The 16,947-nt window shown below is 39.0% G+C and overlaps 1 protein-coding gene across 1 annotated transcript in view; it reads left to right on the forward strand.

The window, feature by feature from the left end:
- LOC137257631 (vacuolar protein sorting-associated protein 35-like) overlaps positions 1-16,947 on the forward strand; it is a 134,656-nt gene that overhangs the window by 45,627 nt on the left and 72,082 nt on the right. Inside the window, exons 7-10 of the mRNA XM_067794961.1 lie at positions 2,641-2,724; positions 4,180-4,289; positions 8,512-8,608; positions 14,786-14,934. Of these exons, the coding sequence (XP_067651062.1) occupies positions 2,641-2,724; positions 4,180-4,289; positions 8,512-8,608; positions 14,786-14,934 (440 nt within the window). The remainder of the gene's footprint in view (positions 1-2,640; positions 2,725-4,179; positions 4,290-8,511; positions 8,609-14,785; positions 14,935-16,947) is intronic.

Consider the following 16,947-nt stretch of genomic DNA (forward strand, 5'->3'; position numbering starts at 1 on the left):
GTTGTAAAGGAGGCCAAGTTCTTGGGCCTAATCTTTGACTCCCATTTAACATTTCTGCCTCATATCTAGTCCCTTAAAACTAAATGCTTGAAGGCTCTTGACTTGTTGAAAATTGTTTCCAACTCAAAGTGGGGAGGGGATCAAGCAACCCTCTTACACCTGTATCGATCACTCATACGTTCGAAACTCGATTATGGTTCCATCGTATATGGTGGAGCCTGCAACAGCAACCTTAAACTTCTTGATTCTGTCCACCATCAAGGCTTAAGACTTTGCCTTGGGTCTTTCAGAACTTCACCTATTGATAGTCTCTACGTTGAGGCCGATGAACCATCTCTTACTCAACGTCGTATAAAATTGTCTTTACAATACATTACTAAATTATATTCTAATGAATCTAACCCTGCCTATAACTGTGTGTTCAATCCCCTTTATGAGGATTTGTATAACAAAAAGTCTTCTCTTGTTCCACCTCTTGGGCACAGAATTAAACCATTTATTTCTTCTGCCGGTATTGAGCTGGAAAGTATATCGCCTTCCCGTCTTCTTTCTTCTCCTCCTTGGCAGTTGGTTAGGCCACAAGTTGACCTAACATTAACATTTTTTAAAAAATCAGAAACAAATGACTTACAATATAAACAAGAATATCATCAATTAAAGCATAAATATAGCAATTACAAACCCTTATTTACAGATGGGTCCAAGGACGGTGGCTCAGTGGCTTGTGCCACTGTCATTGGATCCAGAACAATATCTTCTAGATTACCAGATAATAGTTCTATTTTTACAGCTGAAGCTAACGCCATATTAACAGCTCTCAAATATATTCAAAGACACCCGAAACGTAAACAATATATAATCTATTCCGATTCTCTTTCTTGCCTTCAGGCTATTAAAAATATTTCTTGCAAACATCCACTTTTAATAGAAATTATTGAATTGTATAATGATCTTGCTACTGGCCAATACGACATCGTCTTTAGTTGGTTACCCAGCCATGTAGGCATTTCTGGTAACACACTGGCTGACCTTGCTGCTAAAGCAGCACTCAACAAATCTGTGACACCACTTCTTATTCCTTATAGTGATTACAAAGCCACCATTAGATCTTATATCCGTGATCTGATGCAAAAGAAGTGGGACACCCAAGTGGGTATCAATAAATTACATGAGACAAAACCTTACATTGGTTATACCCACTTGGGTTGTCAGTCCAGATTTGAAGAGGTTATTTTGCGACGATGTCGTGTTGGCCACACTAGATACACTCATGCGTACCTGTTAAAAGGTGAAGATCCTCCATTTTGTATCCCTTGTGATGAGAGAGTCACGGTCAAGCATATTCTGCTTGACTGTGTTGAATTCTCCATCACAAGGGATAAGTATTTTACAGTTAAAACAATGAAGGATCTTTTTACCAACGTTAATTCTCATTTAATTATAGGTTTTTTAAAAGAAATTGATTTTTTGGTTGAATTTTGAATAATATGTTTCTGTAAATAGATGTATTTTAATGATTGGTAGTTTGAATTAGTAACTTGAATTGTTGGTGGCTGTACCCTCAAAGGGGGTTGAAGTATTGTAAAATTATTGTCCTCCTGAGAGGGTACGTAAGTCCACAAACATACAAAGTAAATTCTAAATTTCCACGTTTTTAATGGTAGTATAAGTGTATTTTTATTGTATGGCTAGATTTCCGAAATTGCTGACGGCTGAGGGGATGATGTAAATCCAGCTAGGGTCCATGCAGGTAGCAAAAGTACTGTAAGTCCCCATGGTCCCTAGTATGGTGATCTACCTTCAGTTGTTGGCAATCTATAGCCCGGTTTTATATTGTATTGTCCTCTATAGATAAATTGTTTTAGGCATAGCTACTAGTTTTACATTCATTTCTCTGATGTTCTAGTTGTTTTACTGTCCTTCGTAGACTGATTGTTATAATACTCATATATTCCATTTTAATGTTCCGTTCCCGTCACGGTATGGCTGAAATATTGCCGATGTGACATTAAATTTTAACTCACTCACACTTTCAATGTCATCTTCAAAAGACATTTCACATGTTCAGATATTTCATCTGTAAAGTTGATGTTTGTGGCATAAAATGAAAGGAATGTCATATATAAATGGAAGGTAAGTATGAATATGAAATATATTTGATATTTATGCCATTTGTGCTATGTAATCCAGTTACTGTTTAGCTCACCTGACTTTTACATTTTCAACTGGCACATGAAGATTGATGTCAAAATTGATCTTCAGTAATCCATGCTTTAGGCGATTAACAGAATGGGGTGGTCAGGCTTGCTGACTTGGTTGATTCAAGCCATCGTATCTAACTGTTTAAATCAATGATCATGCTGTTCATCACTGGATTGTCTGGTCCAGACTTGATTATTTACAGACTGCTGGAATATTGCTGTGGCTAAAGGCACTCACAATTTCAACTTCTAATCCACGAGACCTGTAAAACTTTCTCGATGCATGAAAGATCCAAACTGTGGTGTCACTGAATATTGATCAGTGAAACTCAGACTTTACACATTGCTGCCATTATCTGACCATAATTGATTTAAGATACAAAATTGTTTTAATTTTAATCTGGCCACATTCTATATTTGTACATTGTTGTCATTTCAGCATGTGTTGCCAGGAGTTCTGGAGCAAATAGTCAACTGTCGAGATCCTATTGCCCAGGAGTACCTCATGGAATGCATCATTCAGGTAAATCAGTACCTTCATATCCAAAACGTGTTTCTTTAGCTCAGCAGCAAATGGCTTTTAGCTCGGAGACAGCTAGAGTATAAATCAGTTATGTAAATGTGTTTGCCCAAATTAGACAACCATAATTACAATTAGTGTTCTTCAGTTGCATCAGGATGGAAGCTAAAGTCTTGTGTACACAATAACATGAATCTTCATGTTAGGCATGTGTGAACAAAGTGTACAAAGTTTATAAATTTGCAGTCAATAAGTTCTCAAACGTACTTACGAATACAGTGCAAGAAAATATAATGTGAGTACACATACCAGGAAACAGGTCACCTATGAAGTTTTCAAAATCTGTAGACAAACTGCAAAAGACCCAGTTGTAACCAAAAGTGCATTGGCCTTTGGTCAGCAGAACAGCAGCACGTGGGGATTGTTGATAGAATTTGCTAGAGCTTGCTTCAGCAACCTTAATTACACTAACAATCATATGCTAAGACATGTATCTAACCACCCAGTGGTGATACTTTAAATATGTAACATTGAACAAAAAAATATTCAGCATGCATTTGCGATTTATATTGCCATCATTTATTCAGCTGTGTAGGGAACCGATGAACATAACAACCATAGTCAAAAATATAGAACTGGTAATGATAGCTTGAATGCATACACAAATTTGGGTTGAAATCAGATGACTGGTTTCAGAATTACTGGTGTTTGAAGCATATTTGGGGGTGAGAAATTGTTAAAAACACACCCAGAACACATTTTTTGGCACACATGTAGATATCTGAAATGCAGCTGAGGTCGGGGGTCATGTACCTTTGAAGTAGTCCACGAGAAGAAAAGTTACTTCTTTAAGAGGCTATAGCTCCGCTGTCTTTTGGTTCACAGCCTAAGGAATTAGTGTTCTGAGACTGCCAGGACCTTATCTACCACACACATCAGCTAAACATGTTACATACATTTTTTATTTGTTTTTCATTTTTCAACTGGTAAATTTTCAAGGTCCCTGCAACACTTTGAAGGTTTCTGCTCGAAGTTTGGTTTGATAATTTGTGGCGGGGGATTATGTCTCCTTTAATGACAATGCTTGTTTTAATTTGAGATGCTAGCTGGTCACAATGTCCTGCTGTATAAAGTGCCAGCAGAAACATGGTTTACTGTGAAGAGAAAATGATACAAAGTTCATTTACTCATATTATTTCTTGTGAAATTGAGATCCGTATTTACCTGATTTATTATGGTCAAGACAAAATTATCACTTTTGTTAGCCCAGATGACATCTGGTGTCTAGACAATAAGGACTTAGTTTCTCTGCATTTCCTCTTCCAAGACTGAGGTAACAGTGAAACAATCTGTGCTACAAAAGAATACCCTGTCATCATGTCATCATGTCACACCAGCAAAGAGGTCGTATTTCACAATTGCTAATTTGTCCAGTATACCTGTCAGTACTATTTGCAGGTGTTTCCCGATGAATTTCACCTACAAACTCTGAATCACTTCTTGAGAGCATGTGCTGACCTGCATAACAGTGTTAATGTCAAGAATATTATCATAGCTCTGATTGACAGGTAAGCAGTTCTTTTTGGATTATAAAACCTTTAGGTGTGTAGGCCTGAATGTATTGCTAGAGAGGATGAAAAGTCTGCACTTTTCCACTACATATGAATATTTTTGGGAACATCATTTTCCAATTTTTTTTGTTTTACTTTACCAACATCCACCAGAAAGAAACCTTTGCCCTAGTACTAGCACTCATAAGTAGTAGTATCAGCACACTGAATGAGTAGTGAGTAGTCAACTAAAGTAGCAACATGTTGAATTACTAAGTATCACATTCTAGTAGCAACACAATGAACTAGTAGTAGGTAACCCAGTCTAGAAGCCCACACTTCTGAGTAGCGAGCAACCCACTCTAGTAGCAACACAATGCATTAGCAAGTAGCCCACTCTAATAGCATCACCACACTGAATTAGTAATAAGTACCCCACTCTAGAAGCCCCACACTTATGGATAGCAACTAGCCCACTCTAACAGCACCACCACACTGAATTAGTAGCAAGTAGCCCACGCTAGTAGCACCACCACACTGAATTAGTTATGAGTAGCCCACTCTAGTAGCACCACCACACTGAATTAGTAGCAAGTAACCCACTCTAATAGCACCACCACACTGAATTAGTAAGAAGTAGCCCACTCTAATAGCACCACCACACTGAATTAGTAAGAAGTAGCCCACTCTAATAGCACCACCACACTGAATTAGTAATAAGTAGCCCACTCTAATAGCACCACCACACTGAATTAGTAAGAAGTAGCCCACTCTAATAGCACCACCACACTGAATTAGTAAGAAGTAGCCCACTCTAGTAGCACCACCACACTGAATTAGTAAGAAGTAGCCCAATGTAATAGCACCACCACACTGAATTAGTAAGAAGTAGCCCAATGTAATAGCACCACCACACTGAATTAGTAAGAAGTAGCCCACTCTAATAGCACCACCACACTGAATTAGTAAGAAGTAGCCCACTCTAGTAGCACCACCACACTGAATTAGTAAGAAGTAGCCCACTCTAGTAGCACCACCACACTGAATTAGTAAGAAGTAGCCCAATGTAATAGCACCACCACACTGAATTAGTAAGAAGTAGCCCACTCTAATAGCACCACCACACTGAATTAGTAATAAGTAGCCCACTCTAGTAGCACCACCACACTGAATTAGTAAGAAGTAGCCCACTCTAGTAGCACCACCACACTGAATTAGTAAGAAGTAGCCCACTCTAATAGCACCACCACACTGAATTAGTAAGAAGTAGCCCACTCTAATAGCACCACCACACTGAATTAGTAAGAAGTAGCCCACTCTAGTAGCACCACCACACTGAATTAGTAAGAAGTAGCCCACTCTAATAGCACCACCACACTGAATTAGTAAGAAGTAGCCCAATGTAATAGCACCACCACACTGAATTAGTAAGAAGTAGCCCACACTCTAGTAACACCTTACTGAATTAGCAAGTAGCCTACACTAGTAGCACCACCACACTGACTGAGTAGCAAGCAGCCCACTCAAGTAGCAACACATTGATTGGGTAAGAGTAGTCCATTCAAGTAGCAACACATTGATTGAGTAGCAAGTAGCCTATTCAAGTAGCAACACATTGATTGAGTAGCAAGTAGCCTATTCAAGTAGCAACACATTGATTGAGTAGCAAGTAGCCTATTCGAGTAGCAACACATTGATTGAGTAGCAAGTAGCCTATTCAAGTAGCAACACATTGATTGAGTAGCAAGTAGCCTATTCAAGTAGCAACACATTGATTGAGTAGCAAGTAGCCTATTCGAGTAGCAACACATTGATTGAGTAGCAAGTTGCCTATTCAAGTAGCAACACATTGATTGGGTAAGAGTAGTCCATTCAAGTAGCAACACATTGATTGAGTAGCAAGTAGCCTATTCAAGTAGCAACACATTGATTGAGTAGCAAGTAGCCTATTCAAGTAGCAACACATTGATTGAGTAGCAAGTACCCTATTCGAGTAGCAACACATTGAGTAGCAAGTAGCCTATTCAAGTAGCAACACATTGATTGAGTAGCAAGTAGCCTATTCAAGTAGCAACACATTGATTGAGTAGCAAGTAGCCTATTCAAGTAGCAACACATTGATTGAGTAGCAAGTAGCCTATTCAAGTAGCAACACATTGATTGAGTAGCAAGTAGCCTATTCAAGTAGCAACACATTGATTGAGTAGCAAGTAGCCTATTCGAGTAGCAACACATTGATTGGGTAAGAGTAGTCCATTCAAGTAGCAACACACTGATTGAGTAGCAAGTAGCCTATTCGTGTAGCAACACATTGATTGGGTAAGAGTAGTCCATTCAAGTAGCAACACATTGATTGAGTAGCAAGTAGCCTATTCGAGTAGCAACACATTGATTGGGTAAGAGTAGTCCATTCAAGTAGCAACACATTGATTGAGTAGCAAGTAGCCTATTCGAGTAGCAACACATTGATTGGGTAAGAGTAGTCCATTCAAGTAGCAACACACTGACTGAGTAGCAAGTAGCCCACCCTAGTAACATCACCAGACATAGCATTTTGATTCTGATTTGAAGGGTCAAGTTAGAACCTCAGCCTATCAATGACATTGGCTCATCTACAGTTATATATGGTACTACTCAAATGGCTATTGCAATAATATATGATTTAAGGGTTTTTTGAGGAATAGACAGCACAAGGCTGAGGGTTTAAGCAAACACATATTCATTGTCCTGGGACAAATCCACCATACATTCCTTGTTATACAAGGCTCTTAGGTTAAAGGACATAAACATAGACGTCCTTAGACATGTCTACAACTGCAATAACTTGAACAACTAAATGTGAAATGTTACACTACTGCTTGAGTTCGGATGCTTTCTAATGCGGTGTGCTGCTACTTGAGTAGGCTGTTTGCTGGCCTTTGTGGCCCTCAGTATTTTACCAGCCTTTTTAGCACCTGTTTTTTCCCTTTATTGACCTCGGGACTGATCCATGATTATCATGTTACAGTAACCTTCACTTCATGACATTTCAGCCCTCTGCACAAAGGAATATCTCTATAACCAGTTTCTAACAAATAAAAACGTCTCTCTGCGTCATAGGTTTGCTAATTGATTTTGTAGAACTGTGTAAAACTGTGCACAGTATAGTCTATTTATAGTCACTCAAGTAGTAGGAACATGTTTAGCTAGTAGTGCAACACTCAAGTAGTAGGTTTCCTAGTAGTGCAACACTCAAGTAGCAGGTTTCCTAGTAGTGCAACACTCAAGTAGCAGGTTTGCTAGTAGTGGAACACTCAAGTAGCAGGTTTCCTAGTAGTGGAACACTCAAGTAGTAGGTTTGCTAGTAGTGGAACACTCAAGTAGCAGGTTTCCTAGTAGTGGAACACTCAAGTAGCAGGTTTCCTAGTAGTGGAACACTCAAGTAGCAGGTTTCCTAGTAGTGGAACACTCAAGTAGCAGGTTTCCTAGTAGTGCAACACTCAAGTAGCAGGTTTCCTAGTAGTGGTACACTTTAGTAGCAGGTTTGCTAGTAGTGCAACACTCAAGTAGTAGGAACATGCTTAGTTAGTACTGCAACACTCAGGTAGTAGGAACCTGTCCATTGGCACACGTGTTGCTGAAGCTCCTACACCTATGGCTAGTCATTGGGAAAGTGCCTCCATAAAACAGATTTCTCTGCTATCAAAACATTTTGTTCTATATGGGTATGTTTGGGATATAAAGTAATACATGTTTGGCATGCCAATTTTTTCATGTAGGCCCAAGAGAGTGCAAAACTTTACATTTAGATAGTCTTGAGGATGTGTCCAACTTTCATGATGATCTTTAGCAAAAATCATGTGTAAGTCAGGACTTGTCGGAGCAGTATGCTCAATAGTAATGCACTCAGGTAGAAGTACTTGTACACTGAAAGAACTTCTACAGTTGCAGCTTTTGACTGGATTCATGACATTCTCATTAGCTTATGAAAAGATAGTTCCGTAATAACTCTTCTGTGGAATATTATCGTTTCAATATGATCTGACTGATTTATACCCATTTTATTCATTGAAGAAAAGGATTGTTAAGTTTTCCAACTTTTTGTCACCCTCTCCCAGTATTTACAACATATATATTTACAGGAGAAACAGTGAAGATACACATGAGAAATGCTTTCAGTGTATATCACCCACATTCTTACAAATGTCCTCTCATACTATGTCATAATAAGCAGACAGTGTTCATGTATTGTTTGCTTCAGACTTGCTGCATTTGCACAGAATGAAGAAGGCAGTGGTATACCAGCTGACATCCAACTTTTTGATATATTTTCCCAACAGATTGCACAGGTGATTCAGGTATGTATTTACTCAAATCATTTCCATGAATTATTGATTGGCATTTTAAAAGATACTATTTCACAAACAATTGTTTTGATTTCATCTTCTTTCATTCTTTGATGAAATATTTAGGAGTCTGTTCTGGCCCCATCATCAGGTGAAACTAATATACAGTTGAATGTGCTCATGACGTCACAATGCAGTGATGATGCAGTATGTGTGGACATCATACTAGATAGAACTAGCAGGACTCCCAGGAATACATTTTCATTTTCAACTTATCTCACAATTTGCACTTCTGTTTCTTGCTTCAACACTGAGTGAAACAAACAAAAACTTTTCCTGTAGGCCTGTCTTGTCCATACAATCAGGTTCCCCAGGCTGCTCTCCTTGTGGGAAAGGTCCCTACTCCCATACTGAGCATGCAGCATGCTCCGCTATCTACCCATGTGACAACTTCAGTGTGATCATTCTTCTTCTTGCACCACTGTGTGGACATTGTGTGAGAGTTCTGTTTTCCTTACAAGTTAACATGAGAAGTACTTCATGAGTAGTTGATCCGTAATAGCATATATAGTTTTGTGCTCAGTGCAAACAATATTTTCTTCCCAAGATACCCACTCTTCATGTATGGATTGTGAGTGAGTGAGTGAGTTTAGTTTTACGCCGCACTCAGCAATATTACAGCTATATGGTGGCGGTCTGTAAATAATCGAGTCTGGACCAGACAATCCAGTGATCAACAACATGAGCATCGATCTGCGCAATTGGGAACCGATGACATGTATCAACCAAGTCAGTGAATCTGACCACCCGATCCCGTTAGTCGCCTCTTACGACAAGCTGAGTCGCCTTTTATGGCAAGCATGGGTTGCTGAAGGCCTATTCTACCCCGGGACCTTCACGGGGATGTATGGATTGTACTGACCTGTAGCAAGCACTGTTGGGAATGTGATCCAAATACAGATACCATATTTCAATATATGTTCTCTGCCTTACAACCGATGCTTTTAGAGCATAAAGACATGCTTGCTACATGTGGGTTGGCAGACTTAGCTGAATATACTTCAACAGAGCACAGTCAATCATTGATGAAAACGCGGGTTTCAGTGGCCAGGTTCGGAGACTCCAATGTTGGAAGGTGATGATTTTATTGGTGCATTGTCAGATGTCTACTGAATGTTCTGCTTCACTGAACCAATCAGTGTTGCCAGCTGACTCACAGCCAATCTACATCATCAAATGGCCAAACCATTTCACCACACCGAATGCAGTACCAGGCCAAACCATTTCGACACAATATATTGGGCCTCGACAGTTACTCAATGGGCCAGATATGACTGTTTCTTATCACTGAAACAACTCTCAACTTCAAATCAATTCACCACACAGAAACAGTTCACTGTGCCGTAATGGCTCTCTTCACAGAAATGATTCATCATGTTGAAAAGGTTCATCTGATCGTTTTAGTTCTCTCTGTCAACTAAGGTCATTTAAACATTTCAGATGTAGGCCTGTTTGCCACTGGGCACAAACATCAGTTCAGATATTTGTGTCCCCAATCCCAGATCCCCAGGCCAGGGACCACATCACATGAGTCATGTCATGGTAAGGCCTTAATGCATATACATCTCCCCCTCCTTCTCAGCTGTACTACCCAAGATAATTCAAAAGTTACTTGCAACCAGCAAGATTTGTTTGTTTTGGACCCCTGAAGGTCCCGGGATAGAATAGGCCTTCAGCAACCCATGCTTGCCATACAAGGCGACTCTGCTTGTCGTAAGAGGCGACTAACAGGATCGGGTGGTCAGGCTTGCTGACTTGGTTGACACATGTCATCGATTCCCCATTGTGCAGATTGATGCTGATGTTGTTGATCACTGGATTGTCTGGTCCAGACTCGATTATTTACAGACTGCCACCATACAGCCGGAATATTGCTGAGTGCGGCAAAAAACTAAACGCACTCACTCACTCATGTTTGTTTTGGTTGCACCCAGCAAGAAGCTGGTGCGTTGGCCTAAAAAGCTTGTAGAACTGAATCCAGCACCACTGCCCACCTGAAACAACCTATTTTGTCATTCTCATTCAGGCGTGTACCATCAGTCATGATAAATGAAAGCAATGTGAACCTTACTGTGAAACTAGGAGAATTGATTCTCCCACCATTACACCACCTCAGGTTGTTGCAGAATTTCTACAGCATTTATGGGCTACCATTAATTCAGTTCTTGCCACTAGTACTGGAACAAAGGTGTCTACTACTCTTACGCTCCAGTATCTGCATCATTTGTTCATGCTTGCTTACAAGTCTAGGAAGTTCAGACCTCCTGCATGGAATTTGTCAGTTGTCTTCCATCAGTTGGTATCCTGAGATTCTGATTCACTGCATAAGGAGTTTGAACAAATAATGTCCAAACTTTCTGTCTTGTAACATTAGCTACTGAGACTTGTATTTTGAAGTTATATGTATTAGATGTGAATCATGTGTGTTTCAAACGGAAATGACGCAAAGATTTGTCTCTCTGCTCTATCAGAGCTCTATGAATCTTCCAAGCTGTGCCGTTGTCTTCTTAAGAGGCTGTTCATCCTGCTGTCTCTTACCCTGAGGTCACACAGAAAACCTTTTGGATTGGTGCTACCATACTGAGGGTGTATGCCTTTGTTCCACCCACAAATGCATACAATCCACTTGAGCCGCGGGTGTTAGTCTTTACAATGGCTTTACACAGCAACCTGCTCCCTGATAGCCATCATGGAGGATCGCTTCTGTTACTGGATATGTTTTTTCTTCACACTGACGTTCAGTTTCACACCGACGTTCAGTTTCACACCAATTTGGGCCCCTGCCAGCAGCTGTTGTTGGCCCATCAACGCAGATGAGTACAGTGTTGAGGAACACCACATGGCTCATGAGCACCCACTCCTTGGGAGCGACTGTACCTAGTAAGCTAAAGGATCCAAGAGAACCCATCATTACAGTCCATTTGAGTCAAAATCTCCCCAATAAACTCAAAAACAAATAATCGTAAACGACTCAAAATGCCAAAGTAAATAGGAAAAGCACACCTACTCTGCAAAATTTTGTTATAAGTCTTGTCAACAATATATATAAGTTGTTTAGCAAACCATCATTATTTTCATTCGATACTGCAAGATTTGTGGCATGGGTGTAGAAACAGCTCAGGTAACAGCCAGGTAAGCGAGAGGCACGTGCGATGTAGATTTCATCGGTAGGGGATGGTTTCAAAAGTCATCACACTGTGTTTCTAAATCAGACATGGAGTTGTTGCTCTCAGAGTCATCAGAGTGCACCCGTATGATAACAGGACTGATAGTTGCCTGTTGTAAACCACTTTGAAACCAGTACTGATGCTCCACAGGATTTTTAACTTTCTCAGCTGATTTTTTCCTTGTGTTTTTGAAGCTATTTGAAGCTTTCATATCAGGATCCTGGACTCTATGATATGTATCATTGTCCATTACAATTAAGTTCTTTGATGTTTTTGTACTTATTCCATAAAACCTGTCCATTCATTTTGGTGTGGGAATCTCAGTTGTCTTTGGTTTTAGTCCTAAACACAAGAGAGAACACCCAGGTAGGAATCCCACAGATTTACAACCTGCATGAATCACTGTGAGTCGCTGGGTTTTTTTTGCGTATTGGCAGTCTTCTGGAACATGGCCTCTTCAGTGGCAGCAACCCACTGCGTTTCTGCAGTGGGCTTGCGTTCACCCAAGTTTCATCGAGATAAACAGACTCAAACCCCTCTTCCCTCTTTTGATGTATGATGCATAAATAATTATTTCTCATTCACACAATATCTGATCTTTCACTCAAAACACGTCTTACTTCACTGCTGACTGTGGTGTACCAAAATCCGAACTTATGAAGCAATTTCCAAATTTTCTACTCAGACATTGAGAGAGAATGTTGAGTTTCCATTTCTGCAGTCCGTTTAATGATAAGTGCTATATAAACTTCGAAATTATGTTCTGGATAAGTTGTTTATGAAACGAATCAAGTTTTTCAATTTCTGGGGATTTTGAAATGTACCCTACCTGGGTGCTTGTGTTTGAAGATGGAATTTGTCGTTGTTTAAATAGTATTTTCAATTGCTGCTCGGGAACCCCCAACAGCATAACCCCAACAACAAGTGCATAAAATGGTGTGGACCGTTGAGTTTCAGAATTGAAGAAGTCGTAGACCTTGTAAATCAAAGCTTTAACATGACTTTATTGTGTGAAATGATTCAATCACTCAATCAGTAGGGTAAACCACCATGTGACAAATTTGTCTGTGTCTCTCACTCACCAGGCTGTTACCTGAGCTGATGCTACACCCTTATCACAAATCTTGCAGTATCGAATGAAAATAATGATGGTTTGTTAAACAACTTTTATATTTTGTTGACAAAAATGATGACAAAATTATTGATGTGTTTTTCCTATTTACTTTACTGTAGTTTGAGTCATATACAATTATTTGCTTTTGATTTAGAGTGCAATTCGTAGGGGAGGATTTGCTTCAAATGGACTGTAGTATAGGTACAATGCTAGTCACATCTGGCCTTCCTTATTCATCACTATCTACAGTTGTCATTAGCCAATGCAGAGTATACTCTCAGTGCCTTTTTACTTTGGGTAATCTGCGACCCACCATCCAGGTTTACTCATTTGGAAATGTTAACTAGAAATTGTAGGGGAGCATGCTGCATGCTCAGCATGGGACTAGGGACGTATCCTATAAGGAGAGCAGCCTAGGGCGTATGGACAAGAGAGACCTACAGGGAAAGTTCTCATTCATTCCCCTTAACATCAAAGCAAGAGAGAAAAGTACAAATTGTGAGAGAGGATAAGTATATAAATATACAATTTATAATTAAAATTTCCAGTTATGAATATTTTGAACATTGTATACTGCAAAATTATTGGATTAGTTTAGAAATGTACAGATACGTCTTTATATTGAATAGAATGTAAAGTAATTACAGTGTAAGGGTGGTTGATCAGACCCAAACAAACAAGATGTTGATGCAGATGGGAGATGGTGCAGGTTTTAGAGGATGCTGAACTTGATGTTATTGTGTTTTCTTTAAAGTGGTTTCTACGAGGTTCTTGGATAACCATTTTATGTGATGAATGTCTTCAAGTGGTCATTTCCTTGAAGTGTCTTTGAAATGTTAACAAAATATGGAACATTGTTTTGGGCTATGAAATTCCTTTCAAATTGAAATATGTGTAACATTGGTTTCTTGAGCATAACTCAAAAACTGTTTAATCCTTCACTGTAAAACTTTGTGTATTTATCAAACATATGTTGTGTGTCTTTTGTTGTTTAGATGGTAGCAATTTGGACTTGACCCCAAATACAGGTTGTTTTCTTATCTGAATTTAACTAAGACCAGAATATGTTGTAGAGCTATTTTTTTTAAATTATGATAATATGTGCCTTTACAGTGTACTAAAATCCATTATCTAGGTGAATGCTCATAACACTAGCAATGTGATTATTGTTATCCTGGATAACCGAAGCTGTGAGGCACTAGAAGGTTATAGTCACATGACTTAGCTCATCAGGTACCCATTTTCTGCTGGGTGAACAGAGGCAATTTTGAACAAACTGACTCATAGTGGGACAGGACTAAGTCCTAAAAACACTGCAGTCAAGTCGCCACACATGTTCCCCAATCTGACTACTCTCAATGCCCATCATTGCTTGAAGTCCAACATTGCTTAACTTCTTTAACTGATTTTGTGACCCGAGCTCTGTCCATTATCATTTCAGTATTCTTGTATTTTCCATGAAACTTTATACCCATATTAACACAGTACTGAATCTTTAGTATTCTTTGGATTTTATGTCAGAAGATATGGGCAGGGTAATCTGAGAGTTGTTGCCATAATTACCTTGTAGAAATGTATTCCACTTGGCAAAGGACCTTGGACAAAGTACGGTATGTGGAAAATTATTGAGGAAAAGTGCACAAACTAGTCTTGGCACCCAAAGCAGCCTACTTCTTGCAGTGGCTTTAATGAGAAGTTGTAGTGCTTTTATTACAAACAGTTCCAGTAAACATGATGCTGTTGCCCAAAACTGGCCATATCATTGTGGCAAGGGATGACTTCATACTTGTTTTTTGTAAGTCCTCTTCCATTTTGTAGAGTGTTTTAACTGGAATTACTTTATTCCAGAACCGTCCTGAAATGCCGCCTGAAGACATTGTAGCATTGCAAGTTGCACTGATCAACTTGGCACTTAAATGCTATCCAGACAAAGTGGACTATGTGGACAAGGTCTTGGAGACAACCGAAGAGATTTTCCACAGGCTGAACTTGGATCAGTGAGTTATAATAATTTTCATGTGATGTCCACTTGTTTTTGTCTTCGACCTAGATAAATTTTGTGGAATTTCTGTCTGATGATAGCAAAATATGTGATTATGTCTATGCATGAAAACACCTCAGCAGAATCGATTAAGCTTATACATGTGTTTCAGTGGGACTCGAAAGGTGGGCATCTCATAATTGCATAGATGTATGTGGAATTTGTTGAGTAGAAATTAATCACCAGAGCACACTCAGTGTAGGGAACTCTTCCTACAGCAGCGGGGGCATTTGTGTCTCTAGACACAAGTTTTGCTAGTTAAAAATCAAAATGGATGTGTCTTTAGAAAACAGCCCCTGTCAAAATCTAAATCAAGGGATCCAAATCTTTGGCATTTGATTATGACAGTAATTTATCCAAAACCATTCTGAACATATTTTATATGATATTATCTGAGAATATACCATTACCCAAGAGGTACCAAATGACATATCATTTTCATTTTTAGCAATTAATTTTACAAATGTTATACCCCAGTGTGTTGTGATGACTCATATCTCATGAACCATATTACCCACATATGTGAAACGTTGGATCTGGCTTTGCTATTGATCCCTTCAGAATAAATTGGAAACTTTGCAAACATTGGACATCAAGAATATGGTTAGACTCACTAGATTTTGACATCCCCTCATAACATATTCAAGTAACAACAACATAAGGTGTCTTATATTTGGCCACAACAGCTTATGGATAGCATCACTCTTCTAGGTACTTGTTCTAAAATTAGCCTTGTCATTCAATTAGATTTCATACAATTTATGCCAAGATGACATGGCATAGTTTTCTTTGTTAATCACGCTGCAATCAAGTGTAAATTCATTAAAAATTCCTACCTTTCTCAGCTGTTTTAGCTGTTCCATAGTGTGACAGTGGTTGTTTTTAGCTGTGCTGCACAAGTTGACATTGTGTGGTACCTAGAGATGTGTGGTATGTCCAGTCTACCATCATGTGAAATACTTGTCATGATATAGTACAATATAATTTTAAAATACTACTACACTGACTTTTTTCAAATCATGCATTTCTTCATGAAGTTTATAGAAGTGTGCCCACCATGGTATTGCTGGAAAATTGCTAGAAGTGGTGTAAAACCAAACTCACTTATAAAAGTGAATACAATTGACAAATCAAATTGAAATTTTTTTAAAATGTATGAAAGGAATAAGCTTACATATTTGTGATGAGTGTCCTGTATATAATGTATGTATTGCTTTATCCATTGTGACATTGCAATCTGCAAGACAATGCAAGGTTGTCCACAGTGTGAAGGAATAGAGGAAGGCTTTCATTCAGGTTCATAAACAATTACAGCTGAAAAAACACATGTGAAAAATTTTGATGGGTATTGCAATGTCCATTTGAATCATTATTTCAGTAAACTGTAAAGAATTATTGTTACAATAAATTATGAAACATGATTCCAGCCTATGTCTGTCGCTTTCACTAACATAATTTGTGGGTGGTGATTCTGTGATACCTGAGTCACCAAAAGGGTAAGTTTGTGCAATATCTGGTCGCTGAATAATAGATAACACTTTTGAAACTCTGTTGACATGTTGAAGGACACACTTGTTGATGTTAGATACATGTGCCTTGGCTGACGTGTTAAGAGGTTAGAGCACACATGCACCTTGGGGGACATGTTGAGAGGTTATCATGAGCACACATGTGCCCTGGCTGAAGTGTTGAAAGGTAAGAACATACATTCTTATACATAGCTTATATGGGCCTTGTTGATTGGTTATAGCGTACAGTCCCTTGTTGATAAGTTAGAGGATATGTGTGTCCTGGGGAATGTGTTGAGAGGTTAGAGGGTATGTGTGTCATGGGGAATGTGTTGAGAGGTTAGAGGGTATGTGTGTCATGGGGAATGTCTTGAGAGGTTAGAGGGTATGGGTGTTTTGGGGAATGTGTTGAGAGGTTAGAGGGTATGTGTGTCATGGGGAATGTGTTGAGAGGTTAGAGG

This window comes from Haliotis asinina, chromosome 12 (genome assembly GCF_037392515.1).
Source record: "Haliotis asinina isolate JCU_RB_2024 chromosome 12, JCU_Hal_asi_v2, whole genome shotgun sequence".
Classification (NCBI taxonomy): Eukaryota; Metazoa; Mollusca; class Gastropoda; order Lepetellida; family Haliotidae; genus Haliotis; species Haliotis asinina.